At 47.5% G+C, this 23,404-nt stretch overlaps 1 protein-coding gene across 1 annotated transcript; it reads right to left on the reverse strand.

Annotated features, from left to right (window-relative positions):
- Positions 1–12,385: 12,385 nt before the first annotated feature.
- Positions 12,386–23,404, reverse strand: LOC120047075 (carnosine synthase 1-like). Its single transcript, XM_038992623.1, has 8 exons — positions 23,333–23,404; positions 21,645–21,819; positions 19,637–20,085; positions 19,339–19,549; positions 19,067–19,152; positions 18,444–18,675; positions 17,105–17,382; positions 12,386–16,917 (listed from the first exon to the last, which is right to left on the reverse strand). The coding sequence occupies exons 1-8, from the start codon at positions 23,402–23,404 to the stop codon at positions 15,352–15,354; spliced, it is 3,069 nt and encodes a 1,022-aa protein (XP_038848551.1). The 3' UTR covers positions 12,386–15,351.

Genomic DNA, 23,404 nt, shown 5'->3' on the forward strand with positions numbered 1-23,404 from the left:
TGTTTCCCGAGATATCAGGCTGGGTGGATGATATTAGCTGGATAATGAAATAAAAACAGGTAAAGATGAGGATGGAGTTAGACACACACACAGAAAGAAGCTATTGCCAAACAATATCTTTGTTGAAGAGCTAAAAAGCCTGCCTGTAGGCTAGGTGAGTCAGTGAACAGTTCATCTCTCACGGACAAACTAAGTAAATCGAGCATCTGACCAAATGACGCAAGACTTTTGTTCTCAGTTTAACCAAGATTAATGGAAAGTAGGCTAGGTTACCTGAGTGTTTGTGGACTTCAGGGCAAAACATGCCATGGTGGACAGGAGGATAAGGAGTGCCAAGACACAAAGTTATCAAGATCTCTGTGCTCACAATCTGTAAAAGAGTGAGAGAGAGAATACTCAAACAGAAAAGCATTGACCCAGAGCAGAGCAACTCTGTAGCAGGTGATGTTGATAGATTGGTTTTTACACAGTGTGGCAGACCAGGGGGTTGGGTCAAAACGTTTACACAGATCAGACACAGACAGAGTAGGATTAGCTCAGTTTCAAAGGTGTTTATTAAAATAATAGTCCAAAAGAAAAGAATAGTCCTGGCCAGAGAGCCCGTCGAGACCTGGCACGTCCAGCAGATGGAGCCAACGCCTTGTGATGTATAGTCCGTCTGTCACCAGGCCTCGACGAGTCTCCCCCTGGTGGATGACCTGCTGTACCCCCTCCCTTTAGCTCTGTCGGGGAGGGGACTGTCATCAGTGCGACATATGTCTCCCTTCTCGATAGGGCATCCGCGTTTCCATGCTTCGCCCCTGACCTGTGCACAACAGTAAAAGAGAAGCCTTGAAGGGACAAGAACCATCTGGTGACCCAATCGTTTGTGTCCTTTCCCCTGACCATCCAGACCAGGGGAGCATGGTCCGTGGGAACCTAACAGGTAATACTTGTGTCTAGCGCCCACTTCACCGCTAGACACTCTTTCTCAACAATAGAGTACTTTTTTTCTCTAGGTATCAGCTTTCGGCTGATGTACATGATGGGGTGCTCCTCCCCATCGTGTATCTGGGACAGAACGGCCCCTAGTCCTGTATCACATGCATCCGTCTGGACCAACATCGGCACCTGGAAATCGGGCGTTTACGAGAATCGGATGGGAGCACAGCGCTTCCTTCAGGCGGCTGAACGCCGCTTCTGTCTCATCCGTTCTTTTCACTGTTTTCGGGAGGCGGGCCCTGGTTAGATCAGTGAGGGGGGAAGCTATAGCCGCAAAGTTGGGGATTAACCGTCTATAGTATCCTGCCAGTCCCAGGAAGGACTTGACCTGTGTCTTGGTGCGTGGAACGGGCCAGTCACGTACCACGTGAACCTTCCTCTACTGGGGCTTGACGTTCCCCCGTCCGATCAAATACCCCAGGTACTCCACCTCCTCGAACCCTAGTTTGCATTTCTTGGGGTTCGCGGTCAACCCGGCTCGTCTGAACGCGTCCAGCACCGCCTGGAGGCGCGTCAGGTGGTCTTCCCAACCTTGGCTGTGGATGATGATATCATCCAAATAGGCCGCTGTGTACTGCTGGTGGGGTCAAAGTACTTTGTTCATCAGTTGCTGGAATGTGGGCGGGGCTCCGTGGAGACCGAACAGGAGCACCCGGTACTGATACAATCCGTCTGGTGTCAAACGCCATCTTCCCCCGGGAGGAGGCTGCCAACGCTACCTGACAATATCTTTTGGTCAGGTCAAGGGTGCTGATGTACTGGGCCTTTCCCAATCGGTCGATGAGCTTGTCCATCCTCGGCATGGGGTAGGCGTCGACCAAGCTTATGTCGTTCACACCCCAGAAATCATTACAGAAGTCTACCGTCCGGTTTGGGCACCAACACAACGGGGCTGCACCATGCACTGTGAGACTCTTCAACAACCCCCATCCTCAGCATAGCCTCCAATTCCTGTTTTACAGCCTTCCTTCAGGCCTCCGGAATCTGATATGGCCTCTTTCGTACCATTTCCCCGGGCCGGGCCCGGCTTCTCGGAGAACACCGCCGTGTTCCGATCGACAAACTCCCTGAGCTCTTGCTTCTGGGCTGGGTCGAGGTCCTCATTGCTCGGGACCACCACTGGTACCGTTGGCGTCCTGGGTCCCGACCATAACACTGCCAAGGCTGTCCTCTCGTGCCACTTCTTCAACAAGTTCACGTGGTAAATCTGTTGGGGTTTCCGTCTCCCCGGCTGCCGTACGCGGTAATTGACAGGTCCCAGCTTTTCGATCATCTTGTATGGCCCGTGCCATGTTGCCAGGAACTTACTTTTGGCTGTGGGGATTAAGACCAACACCTTGTCTCCCACCTGGAATTCTCGGGGATGGGCTCCCCGATTGTAGACCTGGGCTTGGGCGGGTTGGGCCTTCTCCATATGTTCCCTCACGACTGGCCATATGGCTGTCATCCGCTCCCTCATCGTCTCCACGTGCTCTACCACGCTGCGTAAGGGGTGCGGTTGGGCTTCCCACACCTCCTTGGCGAGGTCCAGTAGGCCTCGTGGCCTCCTCCCGTAGAGGAGTTCGAAAGGGGAAAACCCAGTGGAGGACTGGGGTACTTCTCGGATTGAGAACATTAGTAGTAGCTAGTAGCTGGTCCCAGTTCTTCCCGTCCTGCTCGATGACCTTCCACAGCATTTGTTTGAGCAATTTATTGAACCTCTCGACGAGCCCATCCGTCTGTGGGTGGAAGACGGAGGTCCGGATCTGCTTGATCTGCAGGAGAGCACACAAATCTTTCATTAGGCGGCACATAAACTCAGTACCTTGGTCTGTCAGGATCTCGTTCGGGATGCCCACCCGGCTAAAGAGGTGGAACAGCTCCCGGGCGATTCCCTTGGATACCGCCGCCCGTAGGGGAATGGCCTCGGGATACCGGGTGGCATAGTCCACTATTACCAGAATGTACCGGTGTCCTCATGCTGTTTTTACCAGGGGTCCCACTATGTCCATGGCGATGCGTTCAAAGGGCACCCCGATGACCGGTAGGGGGACCAGTGGGTTTCGGAAGTGTGCCTTTGGGGCAATCATTTGACAATCCGGGCAGCTGCAACAGTAATCTTCCACGGCCCTCCTCATCCCGGGCCAGTGAAACCGGGCGGCGATCCGTTCCCGGGTCTTCTCCATTCCAAGGTGCCCCCCCAACAGGTAGGTGTGGGCTGGCTGAAGAACGGTTCCCACGTACCGTCGGGGCAGCAACAATACATCTCGAAGTTCCCCCTGTTGGCGCGACACCTGATACAAAAGGTTATTCTTGGTTTGGAAATGGGGGTATCGCCAGTCACTCACCCCCAGAAGTAGCTGTCCATCCACCGCTATCACTTGGGCTGTGGTAGTTTTCAAGTTAGGATCCTCCCACTGGGCCGTCCCGAATTGTCCCCTCAGTTGGCCCCCAGGGGGTGTCTCGACTGGCCCCTTGAAATCGAGGAGGGGGAGGCTTGGCTCTTCCTCCCGTGGTTTCCCAAGGGGGGTGGGTTCCGGCAGATACAGGTTGATCAACCGTTTGCTTCCGGGCCGCACAGGCGACGGGCCATCCTCGCTCTCGTCCTCGACCGGCTCGTACCTTCTTCCTCAGCTCGTGCCCCCACAGGGCTGCGAACAGCGGACAATCTCGTCCCACTAGGAGAGGTGCCGGCAACTCAGGTACTGCACCCACCATCATCTGGCAGTTCCCTTGTGGCGTCACGATGTTGGCCCATACGGTTGGATACCGCTTTGTGTCCCCGTGAACACAGGAAATGGACATCTCCCTACCACGTTTGGCATTCTGGTTCAGCAGGCTCGTGGTTACGAGGGTAACCATACTTCCGGAGTCTAATAGAGCTCAACCTTCAATCTTCACCGGGACCATGGGTGCAGTTGATTCGTGGTGTGCCCAACAGGAGGTGACGTAGTTCACTGCGTGACCCACCTCGCCTCCGAGGCTTGCTGATGGCATCGACTCCTCTCGAGCCGGGCAATTCCAGGCAATGTGCCCCCGGGCACCACACTCAAAACACCTCCTTTGGTATCTATCTACCTGGGGTTGTCGGTGGCGGGTCGGCCCTACCCCAGCCGTCTCTCCACGGGTTTGCGGTCCTTTGGCCCTGCCGACTGTTGGTTCGGGGTACACAGCAGGGGGCTGTTCTTCTGACTCCTCGAACGGTTTGCTGACTTGGCCCGGCTCCCACTCAGCGGGGCCTGAGTGTTCTGATGCATCTCCACTGCTTCCAGGAGGCCCTCCAAGGTCTGGGGCGCGCATAGACTCGCTACCCTTTTCATGTCATGGGGTAGTGCCCATAGGAAGCGATCCAGGACTATTTTGTCTAGGACGGGGAGGGTGGATACATCAGTTAGGGGCCATCCCCTGGTGACACGCAGTAGGTCGCTCATCTGGGCTGAAGGGGAAGCGTCGGGCTATGAACCTCCAGTCGTGGAATAGTTGAGCCCGGTGGGCCAGGCTGTACCCGTAGCGGCTGAGTATCTCCCGTTTGAGTCCTTCGTAGTTAGCCGCCTGTTCATCGTTCAGGTCCCAATACGCCTTTTGGGCATTCCCAGAGAGGCTCGGGGCCAGCAGACTGGCCCACTTCTGCCTTGGCCATCCTTCCTTTAGTGCTGTCCGTTCAAACGTACAGAGGTAGGTGTCGATGTCGTCATCTTCTGTTAGCTTGATTAAAAACTTGTTTGGATGTGATTCAGTAGACGCTCCTCCTTGTAGCTTCCTGATATCCTCAATGAGGCAGACGTTTTGTAGCCGCTGTCCCTCCAGCATTTGTTCCTGAACCGCCTGTTGGGCTTGTTGGGCCCGGATGAACTGAGCTATCAACTCGTCCATGCTGATGCTGCGTAAACGTCAACCCTGATCTGACCACGTTATCAGAGTGCCCGCATTCTCCACCACTTGTGGCAGACCAGGGGGTTGGGACAAAACGTTTACACAGATCAGACATGGACAGAGTAGGATTAGCTCAGTTTCAAAGGTGTTTATTAAAATAATAATCCAAAAGAAAAGAATAGGTCTCCCCCAAGAGACCCTCTCTGGGATACCGTCTTCTGGGCTCCGGGTCTTGCTGTATCCTGTGGGGATCAAAAACTGAACTCCCTCCTGTTACCTCTGGTACCGTCCCCAACTATAAGGGACTCCTTTCCTCCCCCAGTCTCTCCCCTGTGTGCTGCCCTTCTGGCAGCTTTATGGGAGTTGTACAGCTGGTGAGCAATCAGCCCTTGATTACTCACCAATCCCCTATCAGCCCCAATTAGTCCTGGCCGGAGAGCCCGTCAAGACCTGGCCTCGACGAGTCTCCCCCTGGTGGCTGACCTGCTGTACGCCACAACAGATTGCCATATATTCTTTATTTTAACTACAGGATCAGAACTCACATATCTTTCCACGCGCCATCCCTCATCTGATATGTACAATGTACCGTATTCTGTAGCCAATGGAGACCAGTACAACCAACAGGGAGACTATGTTGGAGGCCAAACACAGTCACCTGCAAAAGGACGGAGATTGAGATGAAACATTGCGACTGGTGAGAGGGCTATTAAAGTTGTTTTATATATAGCTAATACCAGTGTAATAATACAATTTTCTTGGAGGGATGCACACCCGTGTAGATTGAGAGGATTCCTGCAATGAGAAACTGGTAGAAAAAAAGCTGAGTTTATAAATCACACATTTTGGACATTGCACAACTAGTTAATCAACTAGCTGTATTTGTTACATGAATAAAAACATATTTACTCAAAACATTATGATTATCTTCTTACTGTGTGAGTATAAGTGCTGAACTACAAAAACCAGCATGCCCTGCAGCTCAATTACGTTACATTTCCATGCCCCCTGGTGGTTATGATGGGTAGCGTATCAGTGCCCCCTGTCAGAAGGGAATGAGGATGTGAGAAGAGTTGTTAGAACCCCTCAGTGGTGGTCAGTGCCATTTAAGATGAGGGATGACTGTTTAACCCAGTTCAATGTAACAGCGATAGGTTTAGGCTACTACATGATACTAACATTTTCCCTATACCCATCATGAGGTTGCTGCAACCTAGCCTATGAATCAAAGTTTACAAAGTAGGTAAACACAGATATGTTTATCCCCGTTTTAATCCGTTTGCTTCCGTTTCAGAAAGGTTTACCAACCGAATAATGAATACACCCCTGATCACGAGTTTACAGTTCGCTTTCATATCAGCCACGTTGTATTCTTCACACATTGGCTCTCCTCTCACCTCTTCTCTTTGCTTGTGGACTTCAATGCACAACACATCAGCTGTATGTGACCAGACGGAAAAACCTTTCCAAGCCAAACCGCAACACACAACCTACATCGTTGTCACCATATTTGCTAAAGTAAGGTCATAGTCAGCATAGCTAATAGAACTAACATGTCAGTGAACCACTACAATCATGCAGTACATTTACAATATACAGTCAATAAGCAGTTACACGGGATGGTCCCGGTGGCAATAAATTAGTCAAACCAGAAGCTTACCTTGACTTGGAAGAGTTCCAGTGTTGTGTTGGATAGTCATAGCCAGCTAGCTAACATAGTATCCCCCTGTTTGAGCAGGGTGCTCCAGTAGGCTGAACTAGCTACTGTAGCTGCATTTGCTTGTTAAGTGAAACTGAAAAAAAAATACGAAATCTCTCTATTTCTCTCTTGCATCGCCTTCATTTTGGAAGAAATACATTTTTTCAAAACTGTTCAACTATTGTCTCTCTCTCTCTTTGAGTCAAGTACTCACCACATTGTATGCACTGCAGTGCTAGCTAGCTAGCTTTAGCTTATGCTTTCAGTACTAGATTCATCCTCTGATCTTTGATTGGATGGACAACATGTCAGTTCATGCTGCAAGAGCTCTGATAGGTTGGAGGACGTCCTCTGGAAGTTGTCATAATTACTGTGTAAGTCAATGGAAGGGGGTGAGAACCATGAACCTCCTAGGTTTTGTATTGAAGTCAATTTACCCAGAAGAGGACAGAAGCTAGCTGTCTTCTGGCTACACCATGGTGCTACCCTACAGAGTGCTGTTGAGGCTACTGTAGACCTTTGCAAAATAGTGTGTTTTAATCAATTATTTGGTGACATTTAGTATAGTTTTATCTAAAAAGGTTAACTTTTAAAATGTTTTTAAAATTTAATTTAATGAGGATGGTCCTCCCCTTAAGTTAGAAATCAATGATAGCAAATTTCAATTAACAAAACCCCCCCCTGACGTTTTGTCTTTTGAGCTTACTCAATCACTTTTTATAGCTACTGTTTACAGGCCTCCTGGGACATTTACAGCGTTCCTCACTAAGTTCCCATCGGACCTTGTAGTCATGGCAGATAATATTCACATTTTTGGTGACTTTAATATTCACATGGAGAAGTCCACAGACCCACTCCAAAAGGCTTTCGGAGCCATCATCGACTCAGTGGGTTTTGTCCAACATGTCTCCGGACCTACTCACTGCCACAGTCATACTCTGGACCTAGTTTTGTCCTGTGGAATACATGTTGTGGATCTTAATATTTTTCCTCATAATCCTGGACTATCGGACCACCATTTTATTACATTTGCAATCGCAACAAATAATCTGCTCAGACCCCAACCAAGGAGCATAAAAATTTGTGCTATAAATTCTCGGACAACCCAAAGATTCCTAGATGCCCTTCCAGACTCCCTCCGCCTACCCAAGGACGTCAGAGTACAAAAATCTGTTAACCACCTAACGGAGGAACTCAATTTAACCTTGCGCAATACCCATTTGTCATAAGAAACTAGCTCCCTGGTATACAGAAAATACCCGAGCTCTGAAGCAAGCTTCCAGAAAATTGGAATGGAAATGGCGCCACACCAAACTGGAAGTCTTCCGACTAGCTTGGAAAGACAGTACCGTGCAGTATCGAAGAGCCCTCACTGCTGCTCGATCATCCTATTTTTCCAACTTAATTGAGGAAAATAAGAACAATCCAACATGTATTTTTGATACTGTAGCAAAGCTAACTAAAAAGCAGCTTTCCCAAGAGAGGATGGCTTTCACTTCAGCAGTGATAAATTCATTAACTTCTTTGAGGAAAAGATCATGATCATTAGAAAGCAAATTATAGACTCCTCTTTAAATATGCGTATTCCTCCAAAGCTCAGTTGTCCTGAGTCTGCACAACTCTGCCAGGACCCTGGATCAAGGGAGACAACTCAAGTGTTTTAGTACTATATCTCTTGACACAATGATGAAAATAATCATGGCCTCTAAACCTTCAAGCTGCATATTGGACCCTATTCCAACTAAACTATTGAAAGAGCTGCTTCCTGTGCTTGGCCCTCCTATGTTGAACATAATAAATGGCTCTCTATCCACCGGATGTGTACCAAACTCACTAAAAGTGGTAGTAATAAAGCCTCTCTTGAAAAAGCCAAACCTTGACCCCCCCCCCAAAAAAAACTGAAATCGGCCTATATCGAATCTCCCATTCCTCTCAAAACATTAGAAAAGGCTGTTGCGCAGCAACTCACTGCCTTGCTGAAGACAAACAATGTATACGAAATGCTTCAGTCTGGTTTTAGACCCCATCATAGCACTGAGACTGCACTTGTGAAGGTGGTAAATTACCTTTCAATGGCGTCAGACCGAGGCTCTGCATCTGTCTTCGTGCTCCTAGACCTTAGTGCTGCTTTTGATACCATCGATCACCACATTCTTTTGGAGAGATTGGAAACCCAAATTGGTCTACATGGACAAGTTCTGGCCTGGTTTAGATCTTATCTGTCGGAAAGATATCAGTTTGTCTCTGTGAATGGTTTGTCCTCTGACAAATCAACTGTAAATTTCGGTGTTACTCAAGGTTCCGTTTTAGGACCACTATTGTTTTTACTATATATTTTACCTCTTGGTGATGTCATTCGAAAACATAATGTTAACTTTCACTGCTATGCGAATGACACACAGCTGTACATTTCGATGAAACATGGTGAAGCCCCAAAATTGCCCTCGCTGGAAGCATGTGTTTCAGACATAAGGAAGTGGATGGCTGCAAATTTTCTACTTTTAACCTCGGACTAAACAGAGATGCTTGTTCTAGGTCCCAAGAAACAAAAGAGATCTTCTGTTGAATCTGACAATTAATCCGGATGGTTGTACAGTCGTCTCAAAAAAAACTGTGAAGGACCTCGGCGTTACTCTGGACCCTGATCTCTATTTTGACGAAAAAAATCAAGAAACTTTCTGTCCAAAAATGATGCAGAAAAATGTATCCATGCTTTTGTCACTTCTAGGTTAGACTACTGCAATGCTCTACTTTCCGGCTACCCGGATAAAGCACTAAATAAAGTTCAGTTAGTGCTAAACACGGCTGCTAGAATCTTGACTACAACCCAAAAAATTGATCATATTACTCCAGTGCTAGCCTCTCTACACTGGCTTCCTGTTAAGGCAAGCGCTGATTTCAAGGTTTTACTGCTAACCTACAAAGCTACATGGGCTTGCTCCTACCTACCTTTCCGATTTGGTCCTGCCGTACATACCTACACGTACGCTACGGTCACAAGACGCAGGCCTCCTTACTGTCCCTAGAATTTCTAAGCAAACAACTGGAGGCAGGGCTTTCTTCTATAGAGCTCAATTTTTTATGGAATGGTCTGCCTACCCATGTGAGAGACGCAGACTCGGTCTCAACCTTTAAGTCTTTATTGAAGACTCATCTCTTCAGTAGGTCCTATAATTGAGTGTAGTCTGGCCCAGGAGTGTGAAGGTGAACGGAAAGGCTCTGGAGCAACAAACCGCCCTTGCTGTCTCTGCCTGGCCGATTCCCATCTCTCCACTGGGATTCTCTGCCTCTAACCCTATTACAGGGGCCGAGTCACTGGCTTACTGGTGCTCTTCCATGCCATCCCTAGGAGGGGTGCGTCACTTGAGTGGGTTGAGTCACTGACGTGATATTCCTGTCCGGGTTGGCGCCCCCCCTTGGGTTGTGCCGTGGCGGAGATCTTTGTAGGCTATACTCGGCTTGGTCTCAGGATCGTACTTTGGTGGTTGAAGATATCCCTCTAGTGGTGTGGTGGCTGTGCTTTTGCAAAGTGGGTGGGGTTATATCCTGCCTGTTTGGCCCTGTCCGGGGGTATCGTCGGACCGGGCCACAGTGTCTCCCGACCCCTCGTCTCAGCCTCCAGTATTTATGCTGCAGTAGTTTATGTGCTGGGGGGCTAGGGTCAGTCTGTTATATCTGGAGTATTTCTCCTGTCTTATCCGGTGTCCTGTGTGAATTTAAGTATGCTCTCTCTCTTTCTTTCTTTCCTTCTCTCTTGGAGGACCTGAGCCCTAGGACCATGCCTCAGGACTACCTAGTCTGATGACTCCTTGCAGCCCCCAGTCCACCTGGCCGTGCTGCTGCTCCAGTTTCAACTGTTCTGCCTGCAGCAATGGAACCCTGACTTGTTCACCGGATGTGCTACCTGTCCCAGACCTGCTGTTTTCAACTCTCTAGAGACAGCAGGATCGGTAGAGGTACTCTGAATGATCGGCTATGAAAAGTCAACTGACATTTACTCCTGAGGTGCTGACCTGTTGCACCCTCGACAACCACTGTGATTATTATTATTTGACCCTGCTGGTCATCCATGAACATTTGAACCTCTTGGCCATGTTCTGTTATAATCTCCACCTGGCACAGCCAGAAGAGGACTGGCCACCTCCCATAGCCTGGTTCCTCTAGGTTTCTTCCTAGGTTCTGGCCTTTCTAGGGATTTTTTCCTAGCCACCGTGCTTCTACACCTGCATTGCTTGCTGTTTGGGTTTTAGGCTGGGTTTCTGTACAGCATTTGAGATATCAGCTGATGTAAGAAGGGCTTTACAAATACATTTGATTTGAATATGTAAGAGCAAACATGAATGAAAAGTATTTCTGAATTATACTGTAAATGTGTTGTCTCTTTGCTCCCTGTTTTTGTGAGACATTAACAATTGACTACTGCCACAACTTGAAAGCAGAGAAGTAGCCCATTACCACTAGATTGATCTGTTTCGGTACATTTATGTTAGGGTCATGTTTACATGCACACCATGAACAGATCAATACAGTGACATTTTTACTTTGTCATCATGAGTACCTCTGCTATATCAGCCACCACCAACACCCCTCCTATTAAACTAGTGGTTATTACGGTCTCATAACTAATATGCCTCATGTTGGTTCTTACCCGAGACATTGTGGCTCTCCTCAGATGGGCCATCCTTCCCTCCGCCCACCTGTCGTCATGGGAATGTCCATTCTCTAAGGTGCTGATCTTGAGTTGACCCGTCTGACTTTGGGGAATGATAGATGGGGTTTCACTTTACATTACAGTGCCCTTATTCCTGCATTGTTACACTTTACTTAGGGTTACTGCTGTAATGGAAAGTGTTAAAGATCAGATAATAATCATATTAAGTCTGACCAAACTGATGACATGTAGCTGTGCAGTTGATTTTTTGCTGGCTTGTTTTGAGTTGAGAAAAACACTTCTAAAAACAAAACTTACTACTACTGTAGTACTGCTCAGAGCATAACACACAAAGCTAAAGTGAAAAGTTTGAAAGAGGGGATCAAAAATCAAACAAAATGTAATTCACCCTTTTCCAGCTTCGAGATAAACAAAGTGTGAAATAGAAAGGGGGGACAGCGTGGGAGGTGACAGATGGGAAAATAGGGGGGAGGACAACAGAAGAAGGAATGGGAGGGGGGGGGGGGGTGCATTAAAGGCTTGAATTACTTCAGATTTTTTTTCCTGAAAAGAAAGAAAGGGGGAGGGGGTGTGAGAGAAAAACTCAAACAAATGTAAAACTAAGGTTCAGCACTGAAGTGATTTGTGAACGGAAGCAGTTCCGACAGTCACTACTAGCAACAGGACTGCATCTAAGACTGAAAACAATCACAACAAAGAGAGAGAAAGAGGGAGAAGGAAGGCCATAGGGAGGAAGACAGAGAGAAGTGGAGAATTGAGAAAAAGTCCAAAAAAGTGGATCAGGTTGTGTTTGTTGTTCTAAGGCTTACCACCGGTGTGATTTGTGAGGTGTAACTGAACCAGTTCCGACAGTCACTACTAGCAACAGGACTAGACTGCATCTAAGACTCAAAACAAGCACTACAAAGAGAGAGAAAGAGGGAGAAAGAGGGGAAAACAGGTTTGGCAAAACTGTGCCAGCAAAAACAAGGGTCCCTTTCCAGGGTCCCTTTCACTTAGTAAAATAACTGACTCACTTAAATGTATAAATCACCCCATCTATACAAAGTGTGAAAGAGAGAGAAAACAGGTTTGAGACTTCAGGGGGTTTGTATGGTGCTTTGAAGCTCTGCTTTCAGATGTATTTAATTAATACATCTTTTTCATTAAAAAGTCAATAAATCAAACAGAAAAGTTAAGAGTCTGTTGATTTGAATGTTTATTGTATTTTACATAACACAGGAAATGTACATTTACATTTGAATCAGAACAGTAGCTGAATCAAAACACTTGATCTTGATTCAAAACTTTGTTAAAGAAAAAGTAATTTCCACACCAGTTATTGTTTGTCAATATAACTAAGGAACAGAAAAATCACTTTAAATCTGTGTTAACTTTAAGGCCTTGTTCTCCATTGCTCGCATATGGTGAAATTATTTATGACGCATATATTTGTAAAACAATGTGTTAATCTAAACATTACATTCATATCTGTGATGTTACATATCAATAACACATTCATAATCAGATGCATTGAAACTTAACAAATAAAGCAATTAACAAAACATGACAACATGAACACATATTACATATTAAGTTAATACAAAAGTTTGGATTTGGGTATTTTTTGTTTTGGTTTTAGTGATGTAATCTGTCTCGGTTGTTTTATTCTTTAACTTTCCTGTCACACCTCCTTTTTGAAGAAAAGTCAGAAGTGTCTGCTACTATATAATTCCCAAATATTACCTCAGAAATACATAAACAATCAGAAACAGAAGAAGCAGGAAATCCTTAACCCTTGTCTGGGGGGGTACTGAGGGATGGCATCTCAGTTTCATCAAGCCTACTGAGTACACCTGACACCACATCGCAAATGCCACACCACAGACACTAACTGCCAAGATGAGGTCTTGTTCCGGGGTCAACGCATTTGCAGTGGTGAAACTGCATCAAATGACTTCCATAACAAAATAACACACTGCTTTTATGGGCTAAGCCGGGGAAAAATGGGTGTGAGTATGTGGCGTAATTAAATCTCCATTTCCGTACTCTTTAAGTTACTTATTTTGGGGTGGAACAACCTTTCACCTCAACCTTGCTAATTTAGACATGAACTTTCACACGACCTCTAACTAAGAATGAGGGAGGCAGAGTTCCAGAATTCCACATTTCCCAAGTAGTTCAAACGCGCCGACCCCGCAGACATCACCTCTGAGCCAGGGTTCCGCAATCAGCACCCCTGTCCACCTGTTCCAGCTATTGCACTGCTCTCCTCAAACCCCCTTCCTCAAAATCTTCTTCTGCTCTTCCTTCAGATAACTATTTAGCTAACGACACTGACCTACAGTATGTGTAATATAACAACCCCCTCCAACCCTGGACTGCTATGTGTTCAGTGTGCAGGCTATTAATCAACGTCTATGGCTGGATTATAATGTAGTAGGGTCGTTCCACCAATCAGGTGCCTTTTGAGTAGTGCAACTTAGTGAACAAAAAAACTTATTTCATCCATTTTAAGATTGTCGTAAAGAGCACATGTTCAACTTAATGAAAAACATCCATCTCAAAAAAATGACTATAGTAAGTGTCTATTAAAAGGAACAGGGTTGACAACTTCCTCTTAAAAATCAGCCATAAATCACCTCGTGACAGGGGGAATGGAAGCTTGTTGCGTGCAACAGGGAGGGGCAATTGTATGCAAGCTTCACAATATTTTTTTTTATTTTTTCCCCTTCTAAATTGTCTCTCTCTATGGGCACCCTTTGCGGGGTCGGTTAAATGGATGGTTCCGTTTTTCAAGGGAAATGGAAAGAGGGCCTGTGTTGTGACTTCTGCTTTTCGACGTTAACTTTTCGACGTTAACACGGCGACAAGACATCTTAACTCCTCCACATTTACTGGACTGGTTCAACAGTCCAAAGAGGACCTCCCCCGACAGTTTTTTTCTTCCCACCAGGACCAGAAAGAAAGAAATGCCACTCAGGTGTTTCTTTTAAGCCTATTACGTTAGATTCATCTATGGGTAACAGGGTTGACATGTTATGCTCAACCAGCTAAATTTCCCACAACAAAACACCAGAAAATGGCCAAAAAGAATAGAACCAGCTCATCCGTTTAATATATTAAAAAAATGAATAGTTTCACCAATTAGAACGAGAGTTCAGTTCAGGCAACAGGGTTGACTTTTAAAATCAGGGACGGGTTTTTTTTGTAGCCTGACGACCCACACTAAATTATTCCGCTGCTCTGTCGTTCCCTACATACTTTAGTATGAGACTGCCATCACTGAAGTCGATTGTGGTGATGAGGGGCGTTGTAGTCATCAGCATTTGGATCGCCGCTAAATATTGGTCACCAGGTATTTTACTTAAAATTAAATCACTAATTACATGAAATAAATAATAATCTTCAGAAATGACTTTTAAAAATGGCACTTCATTTAATAGGACAGGCTTTTAAAATTCAATATTTGTGCACTACTTAAAATATCAAAGGGACGCAAAAGGCACTCATTTTGTGGAACGACCCAGTTGAGTAGACTGCTGATACAACAACCTAATAGATAGCAGGGTTGGGTTCAATTCGAATTGAATGCTGTCAATTCAGGAAGTTAACCAACATACTAATTCAATAATTTAACCAAGGGCCTCTATTTTTTTTAATGACTTCTCAATAAAATGAGAAGTAGAAGCTATTTATTGAAAACGTTTTTCAATTGTTTTATTTAAATCACTTCCTGAACCCTGGTAGATAGATACGACACCCATACCCTATTCTCGGCTAATCACTGAAGATGATACCTTTTTGAAACTTGTATTCCTGAGATGGTCCCTAAAATTTAAGTGAGAAAAATTGAAAGGTAGTGAGATATGTTTTGATATAACATGAGTGTTTTTTCTTGCTGTGATGTACCTTTTAAGCTAACTAAACTAACCCTTGCCCCTAGTACAAAAAAAACACCCGCACAAAGCATACACGTGCTAAACATGGGTTCTATTCAGAAGGGTCCAATGTTAGGAACAAACATTTAGACAGGACTAAAACACATATGCTTCTCTGTCATGCAGAATAGGGAATCGATTTTTGTGTTATTTTGATCCGTGAGTAAAATCTAAACATTGCACCCTCCTGAACAAACCCCAGGTGCTTCTCCCACCTGACTTCCTGTCTAATTGAAGTGGGACAGGAAGTACCCCAGGTCGTAGCGTGGAGGACAGTGCAGGCCTAGCCCCTGGCAGAGGGCGAGGAGGCGCTGGCGAGCGTTGGCGGCGTTGTGGGCGTCTCTCACCCCGACATTACAGAAGGGCTCCTCGTACTCCCCAGAGATCAATTCATCCTCCTCAGCCAGCTCGTTCAGCCACAGCGCCCCGTCCTGGTGCAGTCCTCGCAGGCGCTCAGGGCTGGCTGTGCTTCTCAGGGCCTGGAGGTGCTGGGACACCACAACCATCACCCCAGCAAAGTGGCCTCTGGCTGGGAGCGCTGTGGCCGAGGGCAGGCACGGACGCACCCCACAGGACACCATGAAGGCGGCCATCAGGATGTCCACGCCGTACAGCTGGCGGATCCAGTCGCGCAGGTAGAAGCCGCCCATGCGGGCGTTGATCTCGATGAGCCTCGGGCCCACCTCTGTCATCTTCAGCTCAACGTTGAACACGCCGTCTTGTAGGCCGCAGCCCAGGCAGGCGTGGTGCGCCGCGCGAATCAGCTGAGCACGCTTGTCCGGCGCCAGCCCCGAGGGCATCTGGGAGGCCGTCTCGGTGAAAGCCGGGGCACGGGTGGGGCCATTGTCGGACACGAAAGCGCCCTCCAGTCGCCCCTCGAACAGAACCACATCCACGTCGTGCTCTGTGCCTCCCACGTACTCCATGAGGGTCATGGCGTTGCCCCAGCCCAGGCCAATGCCAGGGTAGTCTGTCTCCTCGCGGAGGTCCCCTCCAATCCTCTCAAAGTGTGCCAGGCTTTCCTCCAGAGAGCCCACCTTCCTCACGCCCACCGCCCCGGCCCCATACTCCAGCTTCATGACGGCAGGGAACCTCACCACCCCTACACTGGCCCCACCAGGCCCCCCCTCCCCCCCACTGGCTGCCTTCTCCAGATCCAGGGCGCTCTCCACATGGATACAGGGAACAGCATAGGAAGAAGGGGAGGGAGAAAGGAGGGGAGCGGAGGGCCGGAAAGTGCCGAAGGACAGTGAGAAGGACGAGGAGGCTGAGGCGGATGAAGAGGTAGGGGCGGTAGTGTCGGGTTTGCCCATTGCCTCATTGAAGAGATCCCCCCTGTCAAAATCGGCCATAGCTCTCATGCTATCCCCTTCCATGTTGACCATGCCGTTGACCATACCGTTCTGCTGTCTGCCTCTCCTCTCACCTTCTCTAAACTCAACCAGGCCATCCGCCTGACCGGAGGGTTGCTCAACACTGGTCAGGTTAGTCCCAGTAGACTTCAGTAAGCCCAGGAGGTGCCTGTGGGTGCGGCTCTTCTCCTTCGCAATGCGGATGGCCTCGGGGGGAGGCCCCCTGAGCCCCAGCCTATCACAGACCAGAGACGTCAGCACCACGCAGTCATCCCAGAAACACACGCAGCCATCAGGGCGGAGCCCAGAGGACAACAGCCAATCACAAATGCGGGAGCAGTGCTGGTCGTCACGGCGGTGGTCGGGCAGGTCTGGCAGGGGCAGGAAGTGGTCGACCAACTGGGAGGCGAAGTGGGTGGGGTCACAGTCCACCAGCAGGATCTGATTGGAGGGGAAGGAATTGGTGAGGTCAGTTCAGTACATTAGCATAACTGGCTAACCAGTAACCATTAATGTGTCATTTAAATCAGACTTTGCAATGCAGTAAAATGCACTTCTAAAATAGTTGAAAAGTCTGTTGCGGCGATCTATTCACTTTCACTAGTTCCTTCCCCATGTAGACATTCACCTTGAGTTTGTACTTTTTGGCTGCTCCCCAAATGAACTTCTTACTGTGTCCTCCAGCTCCCACCACCAGCACAGTCTTCTCCTGCATCAGGTAGTACTGGGAGCGGAGGAGGGGGGTGAGGAGGAGGGTGCCCCTACTCCACCCCTCTATCCCACTGTCACGTCCCTCCAGCCCCATCCCTTGCTCCGGGAAGGAGGAGCGGAGACAGAGGGAGGGGTGGAGGCCAAGGACAACAGGGCTGATGATGTAACCATCCATGGTGAAGAGGAGGTCTACGCCTATGAGAGAGGGAGTGGAATGGAGGTAGAGAGTGAGAGGAATGGAGGTAGAGAGAGAGAGACAGAGGGAGAGGAATGGAGGTAGAGAGAGCGAGACAGAGGGAGTGGAATGGAGGTAGAGAGAGAGAGACAGAGGGAGTGGAATGGAGGTAGAGAGAGAGAGACAGAGGGAGTGGAATGGAGGTAGAGAGAGAGAGACAGAGGGAGTGGAATGGAGGTAGAGAGAGAGAGGGGGAGTGGAATGGAGGTAGAGAGAGAGAGAGAGGGGGAGTGGAATGGAGGTAGAGAGAGAGAGACAGAGGGAGTGGAATGGAGGTAGAGAGAGAGAGGGGGAGTGGAATGGAGGTAGAGAGAGACAGAGGGAGTGGAATGGAGGTAGAGAGAGACAGAGGGAGTGGAATGGAGGTAGAGAGAGAGAGAGTGGAATGGAGGTAGAGAGAGAGTGGAATGGAGGTAGAGAGAGAGTGGAATGGAGGTAGAGAGAGAGTGGAATGGAGGTAGAGAGAGAGTGGAATGGAGGTAGAGAGAGAGTGGAATGGAGGTAGAGAGAGAGTGGAATGGAGGTAGAGAGAGAGTGGAATGGAGGTAGAGAGAGAGTGGAATGGAGGTAGAGAGAGAGTGGAATGGAGGTAGAGAGAGAGTGGAATGGAGGTAGAGCGAGAGAGGGAGTGGAATGGAGGTAGAGAGAGAGGGAGTGGAATGGAGGTAGAGAGAGAGAGGGAGTGGAATGGAGGTAGAGAGAGACAGGGGGAGTAGACGGGTCAGACAGCAGCTCAGAGAGACATAGGAGTGTTGACAGAGTGAGACTTGTGATGGTATAAGTAGACCCATGTTTTCAGAGAGGCTTCGACATCAATCTGCAGTAATCTATATCAAGTCATAGATCAACTCAGACGGCTTCATGCTACATTAGAGGGAAAGCTTTGGCAGTGAGTCAACACACACACACACACACACACACACACACACACACACACACACACACACACACACACACACACACACACACACACACACACACACACACACACACACACACACACACACACACACACACACACCTATCATGTCGGTCTGGGCGCCCGCTCCACCACGCAGTTCCGCGGACATGCTTGACTCTGTTTCCATAACAACACGAAGGCAGGACAGGGCGGTGTCCGTTGCTAAGCGATGGAGAGAAGTTGCCATGGTAGGGTCAGTGAAACCGCACTCTAATAGGGTGGTCTCCAAGGACTGAGAGAGGGAGTGGCTGTGAGAGAGAGGGGTGTCGGACACACCCACTCTACACACCAACTGAGGGAGGGATAGAGAGCGAGGGGGAGGGAAAGAAGAGAGAAATTAGTGAAAAGGTAATGGATTTCAAACAAACATTGCAGTTAATGTTAATGGTCTTTTACAGGAATTTGTCTCACATTCCCAAGTTAGACATTTACAGAGCTATATATATATATATATATAGCTCTGTAAATACACACGTACATACATACATCTATATATACATATATATCTATCTATACACATATATCTCTATCTATACACACACACAAATACATATATATATATATACACACACGCTATAGGTTTACAGTATTGAGGGTCAATACAAATTGTGATGCACATAGTCAACATTTCATTTCTCTCTCCTACCTCGTCCTCTCTCGTTCTCTCTCTCTCTTTCGCTCACCTTGTAGAGGAGAGGCAGGTCCAGAGGTGAGCGACTTACGATGGCACACAGTCTGAAGGACAGGTCTGGAACCTGAGGCCTGCAGTCTGACACACACACACAACAACTACTTCTTCACTATGATAACACCAAGAGGATGTGGTAATGGCCGTAGTACATCACATTGTACTAGAGTCCTTACAAGTCATGTGAGGATCACATTCAAATAATCATGAAAATAAGGTCCTTAAACCTCAAACTACCCCCATCTGTCCCAGACTCAAAGCCCTCACCGGTGTACTGTTCCCAGGTGCGGTCCTCTACCCGCGGCCCAGGCTTCAGTGGGGAGCAGTAGGCCTCCAGCAGCACTGCCTCTCCAGGGAGGAGCTGGGGCAGGAGATAACCTACCTTGGCCCAGACCTCATCCCTGTTGTTCCTGGACAGGTAGACAGGGGGTGAGGTTGCCTCGCCCACGAACGTCCCACCACTGCGCCTGAGCACCACCTATACACAAAGTGAAAGGAAAGCTTGAGGATGTGTGTACATTTACACAAAGGCTGACTAAAATATCCTCTAAGAAACAGGACATACACTCTCAGATCCCTTCATATCCTCAGACTCCAGGAACGAGTCCACCTTGTTTCGGATGGAGTTCATCCCTCCCTCCACCCCCTTTTCCAGGTGCACCACCTCCACCCCTCCTGTCCTGCCCTCCTCCAGCCCCATCTGTCCCGGGGGCAACAGTAAGGCCAGCGTCGGGGGGCAGTGGATCTTGGCCTTTTGCAGCAGAACCCTGGCGGTCAGAACATCCCCCCAGAATCGACACAGTGCGCCAGAACCTCCGCTTGGGCAGTCTGTCTCCCGGGTCACTTCCTCCTCAGCCCAAGGGTCACATGACAGGAAGTAGGTGACCTTGCGAGGGGGGTTGAAGTTGGAGAGGAAAGTGCGGCCTCCCAAGTCAAAGGTGACAGCCTTGTGGACCAGGAGGGAGGGGGAGGCGTGAGAGAGCCAGGACGGAGAAAGACACAGGAGAGCATCTCCTAGACAGAAGAAGAGAGAAATGGGTGGGGTAGAGAGAGACCGAGGGGGGTGGGGTGTGTGAAAGGGGTAAACGAGAGAGAGAAAGAGGGAGGGACAGAAGGAGCGGGTAATGGGGAAAGTGTGGTAGAGAGAAATTGGATTGGGGTAAGAGAGAGAGAGAGAGAGAGGAAGGGAGGGAAGAGAGATTCCTGACCGGTCACAGCTTTCCATGAAAATATAGAAAAAGGTCAAAAGTCATAGAAGCCTGTCAACTAAAGTGTAAAGTGTTTTGGTCTGTTATTGGTCATAACAGAGACAAAGCAGGAAGGAGAATGACTATTTATGTATAAATAGAGTAATGAAGGGCAGTGACAATCTCATTAAATGTCAATCTGCACTAGTGATCTTTTCCCTCAACCTTTTGGCCATCAGTCTAAAATTAGAGCCATCACTGTTTGACTCAGACCTTCTCTCTCTAGGGGGTGATTATGTTATTTGATAATGACACCAATGAATCCCATAAAAGGATTACCATTCCAACATTTATTTTCCCAGCGATCTGGCAAGGCAAAGTGGAGGTCCATAGATGGTGAAGAAAGCCTTGTTCAAGCGAACACCATTATGGGAGGCACTAAGGAACACTTGGAAGACCTCTTGGAAAACACTTTGGCACATACTTTGAAAGGAGGGGTGTATGTTTTAACTATTGCTCTGGCCAAATAGGCTTTTACATTGAATTACTGTCAGGCTTCTACAGGTTAGCACAAACTGGTACAGGTTGGTATAAAGTACCAAAGTATAAATATAACGGAGTGATTTACAGCCTGTTTGTACACATCGGTTGTGTTTCCTGTCTGGCTGCGTTCTGCTAGCGTACCTGGGCTCCGTTGGCCTGCCTCCAACAGCAGAGAGAGGTAGGGGAGGGGGGATCCCAAAACACAGACACACAGCTCAGAGTGACTCATACCTAGAAGAGAAGGAAAACAGTACAACAGCCATTAGTGGCAAGGTCAAATTCCCCATGCATCAGTGCAGCCCTTCACTATGTAATAGAAAGTAGTTAATGAATGTTAGCCAATACAAAAGTTAGGTCCAAAAACAACCATATAGGGGCCAGCAAATATGGCAGAAGGTCATCTTAGCTCATTGAAGGACCCACAACCTTATTGCTTACACCCCCAGAGTCCTCTGGCCCTTCCCCTCTTCAAACACTAAAAATGGATAGGGGATAGGGGCTTGGGTCTTGCCTAGGGGTTGTTTTTGGACCAGGTAAGAGTAAACGGAAACACACCTGTTCACCTAGTAGCCCATTGACATATAGTACTAAACTCACTTGGTCTGGGTGACTCTGTGCAGGTTAAGATCCAGTGTTTGTGATAGGTTCACCTGGCCTGGGGGCTTAACTCAGGTGGTTCAAACATTCAGAGCGTTGCAGATAGAAAGGTAAGGTCATAGAGCAGCCACAATTCCCATGTCATAGGGATTGTAATAAACAGCGTCCAGTGTCTTTCTAGCCTGGTACATTTCTATCTGCGTCATCCTGTACGTTTCAGCCGGGTGATCGTAGCCCGGGTCTCACCCTGTGGCAGGTCCTGTGTTTCAGGCAGGTCGATCTCCCTCAGAGCCTCTTGCAGGGTCTGGAACAGAGCTACCTCCTGGTTGGAGGACCATACCCTCGGTCCCCCAGTAGCACATCCTCCTGGAGAGGAGGGGAGGCTGGGGACAACGGTGGTGGGGAGAGAGCTGAGAGAGAGCTGTGGGAGACAGGGTGTGTGGCGAGACATAACATAAATGTTAAAAGGATACATGTCGAGAGAAGGAGACGGAGAAAGAGAAGGGGTCGTCAAAGGGATTGTAAAATGAGGGAACAGATGGATGTTCAGGGAGAAAAGAGGGCAAAGAGGACAAAATGGTGATCCTGAGCCAGAATAATGAGCCATTATAGCTTACTACTGATTTATAAACTATCTACAAATAACTACTTATAAACCATTTACAAACACTCCATTAACTGTTTTCCCTCGATGTAAAGCATGAATATGTCTGCCCAAACACTGTCTGAGAGGAACATGAATGTCAGAGTGCCACTGATACTGTTAAACACATGCCACTGGCAGCTGTGTGTGTACATCAAACCCATGTAGTAAACACACCCATTCATTAACACACACACACACACACACACACACACACACACACACACACACACACACACACACACACACACACACACACACACACACACACAGACACACACAGACACACACAGACACACACACACAAAGTTATGGATGTATTGACTTTAAACACACATTTATTCCAACAAAGCATTGATTGATTGATATGTCGACCAGCAAACTTTGTTAAATACTAAGATCTCTCTCTTCTGGTTATATGGGTATTAAGATAATCAAATCAGTTGTATCCTTGAGGGGGGAAAAAAATTATGTTTAAAGTTCATTTTATTATTTTTTTATACAGAAAATGATATCTTAGAATCTTTGAGTTAGCTGACTAAAATCATTAAACGTGCATTGTAAAATTCTCCGTGGCTCCCTCTACTTCAATACCAGGTTGTGTGGGCGCTCAGATTAGATACGAGACAAACAAACCACATGCATTGTTATGCAAAACGATCACCTACACAGCAACGGCATTGTTTGGTGTGCAATCATGTGAGAACAATACACACGGTCCACTTGTTCTCTCCTTCAACTCTCGTCACCCTCTCTTTGTCCTCATTCCTCCTTCACCCCTCTCTCCCTCTGTTTGCCCATCACCAGACATGTTTATTTACATTTTTATTTTTTATTTTCTCTTCTATTGACCTAGACACCTGAAGGGTTATAACTTTGTTTAATTCCCACCATCATATACTTGTAGAGCTCCAGTAGTTTGCTGCCTCAGAGTAATATCTTGTCAAAGAATGCCAAGGTTTTCAGTTTCACATACTGTATAAGACATTCAATGAAACTATAAATACTTATTGGCACCGCAGAAAATACAGCCCCCACCTCTCACTCAGCATTACTTGCACTGTAACCTATGTAAATCAAACTTGACACTCTAAATTTAACACGATACGCACAGACCCTCTGACACTTTCTCTCACACACAGACAACAGGCAGAATTGTAATGGTTCCCGAGATTAACAGTCGCAGCTGCCCTTCCCTCCAATCTCTCCCTATTCCTCTCTACAGCCTCGCTTCATTTACACCTAGTCCTTCAGTCTCTGCCACCCTGTCTTAGTCCCTTTCATTCCTCACTCTATCAGCGATTCCCTCACAGACATCACTGTCAAACATAAACATGTCTAACTTGTATTTCAACACATTCAT

Source organism: Salvelinus namaycush, chromosome 5 (assembly GCF_016432855.1).
Source record: "Salvelinus namaycush isolate Seneca chromosome 5, SaNama_1.0, whole genome shotgun sequence".
Lineage (NCBI taxonomy): Eukaryota > Metazoa > Chordata > Actinopteri > Salmoniformes > Salmonidae > Salvelinus > Salvelinus namaycush.